General features: G+C 35.8%; 1 protein-coding gene across 1 annotated transcript in view; it reads right to left on the bottom strand.

Moving 5' to 3' along the window:
• Nucleotides 1-8,282, bottom strand: part of LOC114363804 (putative carbonic anhydrase 3) — a 23,091-nt gene extending 14,809 nt beyond the window's left edge. The window contains exon 1 of the mRNA XM_028319629.1: nucleotides 8,039-8,282. Coding sequence (XP_028175430.1) covers nucleotides 8,039-8,084 — 46 coding nt within the window. The 5' untranslated portion in view covers nucleotides 8,085-8,282. The remainder of the gene's footprint in view (nucleotides 1-8,038) is intronic.
• Between the last annotated feature and the right edge of the window lie 986 nt (nucleotides 8,283-9,268).

Below are 9,268 nucleotides of genomic sequence, written 5' to 3'. Positions count from 1 at the left end.
GAGGGTTACCTACCTATTCGAAGATTGAAAGACAATCGCACCCCCCTGTATCATGACATAGACATAGACCGCAGATTTGCCATGCAGATGCGCTAGTGAGTACTAATCTGCGCGACTTGTGTCACCCCCTGATGCTTGGAACCCGGGGCGGACCGCCGCACCGGTCATTGTTATTTTTACGGTTAAAAAAAGTGGTGCAACTCAGCCTTAGTAGGTATTTTATTTAATAGAATAGAATAGAATAATTCGTCGTTCGTTCGTTCGTTTCAGCCAAATGACGTCCACTGCTGGACAAAGGCCTCCTCCAAGGTTTTCCACAATGCACGGTCCTGCGCTGCCCGCATCCAGGCTCTTCCCGCGACCTTTACGAGATCGTCGGTCCACCTAGTAGGAGGCCTGCCCACGCTACGTCTTCCAGCCCGTGGTCGCCACTCGAGAACTTTTCTGCCCCAACGGCCATCGTCTCTACGAGCTATGTGCCCCGCCCACTGCCACTGGTTTTAGCAATTCTGCAATTTTTTATTTGATAGAAAGACACAAGCAGGAAAAACATAGGTACACAATGAAGGAGATACACAAATTAATGTACAGACTTAGATTAATAAAACCTAGATAGATAGTCAGTGCACGAAAGGTGAGGCAGTTTTTAGGGAGCCGGCACGGCTCACCCGTAAACGTCACATGAACTGTCAAAGTAAAAAATTGCTAAACACGTCCGACGAATTTTAATTAATTAAAACGGTTTGTGCTGTGAACGGTTTGTGCTGTCTAAAATACATCAGAAAAACGAAAGAAAGTGACCAGTGTTACATTTCATAAGTAAGTAGGTACTACAATTCGATGCGTATTTTGCTTGAATTTGGCTTTCAAAAATTAAATACGGGAATGATACCAGTAACAAGAAAATTTATTTCCCAATTGTTCGCCGTACAAATACACTTCCTTTTTTATGAAATCGAGACTTTTAAGTCGATTTATCTTATTGTTATTAGGTAGGTACTTTGAATTCAATAAATAAGTAAGTACATGATGCGTTTTGTTTTTTGTTAATTATAAAATAATTTAAAACGTATTAAAAATTTCCCTACTTTTGGGAAAATCGCCTTCACTGTCTACACTCCCCAACAAAATTGACACTAATTAATGACATAAGAAGTATAAGTATGAAGACTATCCATCTAGGTTTTATTAATCTAAGTGTACAGATAGCTGCTTGTGCCCCTCTGACAAAAAGGCACCCGCTCAGCATACATCAAGACCGCGCCAGGGCTTGTCTCGAAACTGATTTTCAGCGGGAGCGCAATGTACAGGGAAAGAAGAAGAAAAACAGGGCAATCATTTAACAAAACGTTTCACAACTTCTGTGTGTCAACTTATCTTTGCTGACTGAAAAAGTCGAAACTGGCAAAAAATTTAAATTACTTACGAGGAATACAAACAATTGAAACCGATAAAAGAATAGCAAGAAAAGAAACCATTAGATGAATGCCGTAAGAAGCCGCAATTTTCCAATTAAAGTAGGTAGCTACATCACCTAAGTCGCGAACTAAGCAAGCTTAATACGATTGCGGTTTTACGCTATTTTCGTTTTTGTTAAACTCGCCCTCTGAGATACAGAATCATTAGGCTTAGTTTATGAAAAATTAAGTCGAATTCAAACTTTCAGTGTTTACTTATGATGTATGTTCCACCTAAATTAGGAACCAGAACCTCCGGAGTTAAGAGTTTCGCTCTTTTGCTACTGAACCTCCGCGAGCGTTAACTGCTTGCCATTTTACTAATATAAGAGATCTCGTAAAAGGCTACTAAAGGAATATGCGAGTCCTCATAACCCGTATAGAAAAGTGTAGGCCAAATTCTCCATTTGTCTCTGGTACCTAAAGGTAGGTATATTATGAGGCTCGTGCTCCTGCAATGGGGGTTTAACAACCTCAAGATAATGTGATAATGATAGTAAATTGTGAAACAGTACTAAGCTGGTATGTAAGTAAGTCAAGGCTAGTTTTCAAAGGGGGATAGGGTAGTAACAAACTGCTGACAAACGGTACATATTAATTGAGGCTATATACTTTTGCGGCACACGCTTTTGTGAGTAAATAAAGCACCGCTAACATGTAAAAGACCCTGTAATATGCTGTTATGATTTATATTTCCGAAGTTTCGGTATGTAAAATTTGACTGTATCGAATAGGTGTTTGCTCATTTAAATTTCACGGATCATTAGTGCACCTCGCCCGTTCTCTGAATAAGTATTTAAATGTGATAATTGATGGAACAAAACGTGAAGAACCTCTGGAGTATTTTAGCATAGTTTTAACTTTGTTTGAACATGTATTTTGCTCTCCACTTATGGTTTTTGATATTATGAAAGATACATCCCACCAAAAACATTCTGTAAAAAACTAGCCAAGTCTCGATGGAGCTGCTTGTTTATCTCTAAAAAGTAATGAAATCTAGACAAAGTCGTGCCAAGTCTATGGTTCTTTACTGCGATTTCTTTTTTATTATAGTTAATGTTGTGTGACTTGGCCGTTGAACAATCTTTATTAAGATAATCAATAATTATGCATAAGTATTATTGAAATACGCAGCTTTATTAAGCCTACAATTAACTGGTTATTAAATCAACGTTTTCCAAGTGGCAATTTTCCATCGTCAATGGGTAGTGGTTCTGGCAACAGATTGGTGCAATGGTGTCATGGAGCACCTGGTTTTGTACCCTTCAACGGCCAAGTCACACAACATTAACTATAATAAAAAAGAAATCGCAGTAAAGAACCATAGACTTGGCACGACTTTGTCTAGATTTCATTACTTTTTAGAGATAAACAAGCAGCTCCATCGAGACTTGGCTAGTTTTTTACAGAATGTTTTTGGTGGGATTTCACTTCTTTTTGTAGAATGTGGCATAATTATTTAACGTCGTCGTCCTTTAATATTATCGTCATTTTTTTTACGATATTAAACACATCTTTAAAAAGGACAACGAATCAGAATTGATTTAATAATAACTAGAGGGGAAAAAAAATCTGGACACCGCGGTGCAGAAAATCGACGCTCAAAGTGCTAGCGCCATCTAGCGGTGAGCGGTACAGGCGAACACCACGGCGCCGGTGTGGCGCTAGTAGTATTGATTATTATGAATGTGGTGTTACTCCAGATCTTCGATTTTCCTAGTTTTTATAGTTTTCCCTTTATGTGGCCATTAAACCCTAACTCTGTACCAAATTTCAGCTCTCTGAGTTAATGGGAAGTACTAGTTCTATTTTGATGATCATCAGTGAGTGAGTGAGTGTCATAAATGCGAAACTTTGCTTTCGCTTAACTTCGGAACTAATTGACCTACAGACTTGAAATTTTGGATTTTAAGTGTGTGATTATAGCTTACTAGATGACGAAAATTTCTGCGTTCTGGTCTTATCTAAAGGTTCTCAAATAGAGGCCTGAAAATGCGGCGAAATGGTTCCAGTAAAGGATGGTACGGCAGTGTTTGCTTCGCGCTCGACTTGGCGGGGGCACTGCCGTGCCCCCAGATAAATAGAGATATCAATTAGTCAAACTACGTTAAAATTGTACTTGAAAGATTTATTAAAAACTATTAACGTAAGTATGATGCAAACGTTGAGATTTTACAAAATGAAAAGATTTATAAAAAGATCACGGTAGATTTCATACTAATGTGTAAAAAAGCTCAAAATTAAAATTCCTATGTGATTATTCGGATTACATAGATAAGTATCTAATATGGTTATCATTATTATTATAATAAGCAATAAAGTTACCTTGCGGAAAATTGCGAAGGTACGTATATACTTACGCGTTCAAGAATAATTACTTATGACCTATTGTTTTATTTGTAACTAAAATCCTGGGAACAATTGTTTTTTGGATTACATAGCTGATAGTATCATAACAAGATAAATTGCAAGAAACAGTACGTTATGTACGGCGTATTAACGCATTCCATGAATGCAAGCCTAAGCCTATTTTTTTAGATAACGTAATTTTTTGTTTCAGCCTTTGGTAGCGCCCATTTTATATTAGAGACAAAAATACGAGTATGACCAGCGACTCTACAAAAAATATGTAACCTTAGTTTCTAATAGAAACTTTAAACTATGCAATGCAATTTTTTACTTGTAGGTAGGCAGTATTTTCGCAAACATAAGAAGCAATAACGCAACGTTTGGAAAAAATTAGAGCACTCGTTGCGTTTTATCAATATAGTTCCTAAAGTTACATTTTCTTATTATTATGTTTATGTATTAAAGACACATATTTACAATTATTTATTTTTGTACTAAGAGCTCTCTTGCTGAAGCAACGTTCAGGTAGGTACATACATAGGAAATACCTACTCGGAAAGTAACTTTATACATATTGTTTACAAGGCTGAAAATAGAGATAATGTAGGTTACTTTTACAAGAGGTACTTCCTTTATCTATCTACTTATACTCAATCATAGATATTACCAACCATCATAATAATTCTCTACATTTTCCAGAATAGAGTACGTAATAATACTCAAGTGAAATTAGTGCCCTAACGCTTGCAGATTCTCGAGTAGGTCTCTTCACACGTTCTAGTTCAAGCAATTATAACGAAATCCACTTCATGTAGGTACTTTTATTATGGCGCAATTACAGAATAGTAATACAGGAAATGATAAGCTAACGTGATACTTTAGTATAGGGGTAGACAAAAAGCATTGAAGTATTGCCTAAGTACTTAGATTAATAAAACCTAAGTAGGTATAAATAAAGAATTTTAAATAGAACAATTAAAGTACTTACATGGGTACACACACATCTTTCAGACAATCTTGTCTTGAAGATGCTCGTTTAGTCCCGTATTTTGAAATACGAGTAGCACACACGAATGAACAATATTTATAAAGATTTTGATCTTCGATTACCTAAATAATAGGCCTAATAAATAGAATTTACGCCGTGTCCCCGACTCCGCGTCTGGGTGTGCTGGGAGATGTCGAAAGGTATATTCCATATTTGCTGATTTTTACACCATCTTAGAAACAAAGCTTACATTTAAATATGAATAAATCTGATGCTTGATTAAGGTTTTTGTTAGTGTAGGAAGAAACTACTTAGTTATATGGGATTTAACATATTAACACTGAAATTGAATTTAATGCATCAAAGTAATGACGTATCCATTTCTTGGTAAAGTAAGTAAGTAGGTAAATATTTTTCAAAAAATATATTATAATTATTTCCATTCACCCACATAATTGTGTTTAGATACGTCAGCAACACGTCATTATGTCCATCAGGAAAATTAAAATATAATATCACGCCGTCACGTGTTCATAATCCTTTATTACTGGATAATAATAAGACCCGAAATTGTGTACAAATATTTTTGTACATAACAATCGATGTAAACATAGTGAATAGGTTCATAACTTACGTCGTAAAATGTTGGGCAAATCTATAGACATCGTATTATTTAACCTGCGTCAGGAAGCACTGAACACTTATTTATTGAGGTTCTAAAGAAAATTAATATTTTAAGAAAAGAAAATATTTTCTACATTGACCTCACCGGGAATTAGGGCTTCTCGCGCTCAAGGCGGTTCACTGCGCCCGCGCACCGCTGACACAGCATGCGGCGTTAAAATACTACGTCAATATGGACCGTTAAATTTGATAAGTGCAATATTTACTGTGAATAACATTGAAAATATCGTAAAAAATCACACGCTCCATAAATTTTTCAATTGCGACATTGCACCTTTATCTACTTACCTACTACAGGATAATTCGTGTGAAACACAAAAAGTTCACTTTGCTTCGATTGAGTTCTTATTGCACATTCGCGAGTTTAGGGCAGCCTATACACAGGATGTCCCAAAAACAATGGAAAACCTTTAGCTATCGATAGGCTTAATAATAAGCTCCACGATTTCCAATTTTAAAAGATGGATAGGGGTGACATGTTCAGAGCTGTCATTGCATAGGGGAGAGTTCGGTATATTGTACCGCCGGGTAAATTGTACCATCCTCATATTTCGTAAAGTATTTATTGAATGTCTGTAATTGGAACACTCAGCGATACACAACTAAATTCAATTAATATCGGCCATGTGGTTTTTGCCGTGACAACGAACACGTGTGTTTTATTTTGAAAAGTTTTTTTTCATTGTTTTCAAGTAACTTTTGACAATGCATGTTTAGTTTGTAATGTTGTTAAGTTGAATCACAGGGTGTTTCTAATATATTATTTAGAAGCATAAATTAGTGCGGATTACAATTACAATTATTTGAAACATTTTTCGGTATTTATAAGCTATATTTTTTACCGATTTTTTAAAAGCACTATCACCTAGTCGGCTAAATTGTACCACATCAAGTTGTATGGAACTTTACCAAAGGATTTTGAATTTTTTTTAGTAAATCATATTTTGAAGTTATAATAGCGTTGTTATGTTTGACTAACAATAAATGAAAGCAAAAGACTGGCAAAGTTGATTAGGTACAAGTGTGCGTTACGATAATTGGAATTACAAAACTTTTACTCAAAATCGTGATAACGTGTAAAACAATATCGATTGTCTATGTTATTAACTACTGTTCCTTTTCGTTACCTAATTTGTTAAGAATGTATCGTATAAAGTTTTGCCATAGTTTTTTTATAGGCTTGAATTTATTAAAATCCAATTTAGTAACCCTGTGGTACAAATTATCGAACCGGTTGGCTAAATTGGACCGAAGCTCTGAACTCGTATTTTGTTGATTTGTGCTAAATATACAACAATTGTGTTGATTACTAATACCTATGAAATAGTAAATTGAATAATTTCTCTTTAATTATATACCATGAACATTAGCAAAAACAAAAGAAAACTATGTGTAAAATGGGATTGAAAAAAACTTGTCCAAATTACCGGACTCTCCCTTAATATGTAGGTACGTGCTTGAAGTCCTTTTGTATTACACTTACTTACTTCTACATTACTTCTGAAAATTCTGAGTAGTTTTAAGTGAGTAAAGTATTAGGTATGTCAGTTATCAGTACAGTTAAACTTGCTGCACCATTTCAATGAACACTTAATTTGTCATACAGGTATGTACTCACATGAATCAATTACAAATCGGAAATAATAAAGTTTTTAAAGTTAAACGACATAAAAATAATATTCCAAGTAGGTAATGTTACCTAGTTTTTGAATGCGTAATTTCGCTTAATATGCCAGGGTTCTATGTGTTTCATTTAAGTAGGTATAGGCTAGATAGTGATTCGGCATTCGTACTAGCGTTATAATATGTAGAGTTCTTCAGAGGTGGAGTGAAATGGGGGTTCTAATTTAAAGTCTATGCAAACTAATAGCATAGCTAAGCTATTAGTCTACGCTGATCTGCCCCAGATATTGTCCCACTGTATAGTGATAGATTTATGGTCCCATTCGGTTGATGAACTGCTCGAAAATTGGACTTCCTTAATCCGTTTGATTCGAGCCATCCGTGGGGCGAGCCTTATGTCCGGATATCAACAGTTCAAAATACTGGATGACTAGAATGATACCTTTTAAACAATGCTACTTATTACAAATTTTATCAAGTTCCTTAATCAAGGTTCCTAATTTCAAGGTTTTAAAAAGTTCTACTTAGATTTTTATTAGGTTTTAAAATATAAGAGAGAGGTAAGACTTGGGTGCATTATACCTAAGTATCAATATCAATCAACCCTTACAAACCCAGCTTTCAAGTTATGGATACTTAGGTAATCGTGCACTTAATGCACCTTATTATTATATTATGATCTACTAACGCTTTTATTAATTCATTGAGTCCTAGGAGTTTAATTACCTACTGCACGTAATAGGATAATTTCTGTCAATACTATAATTATGAGAGAACGTGTATGAAAAAAAGTCATTATCTTCATTTCAATTATTTCTAAGATTAATAAAAACTATACCATGTGTTCTGCTTATTTAAATATTAGCTCTTTGAACGCCCTCGTCAAGTTGTCTTAATTTATTACCTAATAATTTTTGTGAAAAAGTCAATGATATACCTTGCAAAAGCGCGAGCCCAAAAAGCGAAGAAATTATTATTTGCATCACGATCACTAAAGTTCGCCTCACTCGCGTCAGCCGCACTTTTATTTACACAATAAAGTTCTGTCGAAGAGCTGTAGTCCACTGAAACATTACATTTTATGTAATGAACTTACGAAAGCAAATCGTACATTTCAAGGGTTGGAGTGTCGCGTACGCGGCGGCATCCAAGAGACAACTGTACGCGCCCGGCGCTTGGACTCGTTTATAAGTTATGACGTCCCCAGCCTATAATGAAAGGACGTCAGCTGTTTTCGGTGTTAAGTTTTCCGGACTATCAAATGTGCTATACGGCATTGCTCCGTATTGAGGGCTCTAGAAAGTGATGTCGTCACAAATCACCTTCCTTCGACGTAGCGGTTTTTGGAATCACGTGTTCCGAGGATAAGTAACGTCACAAATTACTTAATATTACCAAATATTTCTACACAAAGAGATCATCTCAGCACATTTAAGTACTTACCTAGTTGCTGACAAATTGCTCTTGCTCATGTAATATCACACTACACAGCACCACAAATACGTGTGAATCGAAACCAGACCCTCTCCCCCTTAATAAAAAAGTTAAACTCTATTAAGGCTGGGTTGCACCATCTTACTTTAACTTTGACAAACGTCAAAAATCTAACAAACTCCATACGGTTATCGTTTAAGTTACGGTCAAAAGTTAGGTGGTGCAACTCAGCCTTAGTATGGAAAATGTCATTTAAATCAGTGTTATCCCGGGTTTAACTTTTTGCCCTCTTGAGTCGAGATTATTTTCACTCTTATCATTGGAGCAAGTTGTATTCTGTTTAGGTGACAGTGAAGGAAATGAATTTTGGGGATTTCAGAATCCCGTAATGATTTCGCACTAGGTATTACAATATTTATCTGGGGGCACGGCAGTGCCCCCACCAAGTCGAGCAAAAAAGCGGCACGGCCGTACCATCCTTTTCTCGAAGCAATTCAGGCCATTTTCGACTGCCTGTAACTTCGTTGTGGATAAAACTAGAAGGCTGAATTTTCATTAGCTATGCAGGCATTGTAAAGACACGGTATATTTAAAATTTCATTCAATTTGAACCAGTAGTTTAAGAATTATAACGGGTCAAAGTTACTTAATTTTGTCACTCACTGACTCACCGATCATCAAAACTCTAAGGCACTTCTAGCAGACCTAGAAGCTTCAAATTTGGAATATAAGT

The sequence above is a fragment of the Ostrinia furnacalis genome, unplaced genomic scaffold (genome assembly GCF_004193835.3).
Source record: "Ostrinia furnacalis isolate ACB-3 unplaced genomic scaffold, ASM419383v2 OfSCF7311, whole genome shotgun sequence".
Classification (NCBI taxonomy): Eukaryota; Metazoa; Arthropoda; class Insecta; order Lepidoptera; family Crambidae; genus Ostrinia; species Ostrinia furnacalis.
This window is presented reverse-complemented; position numbering and strand designations above follow the sequence as displayed.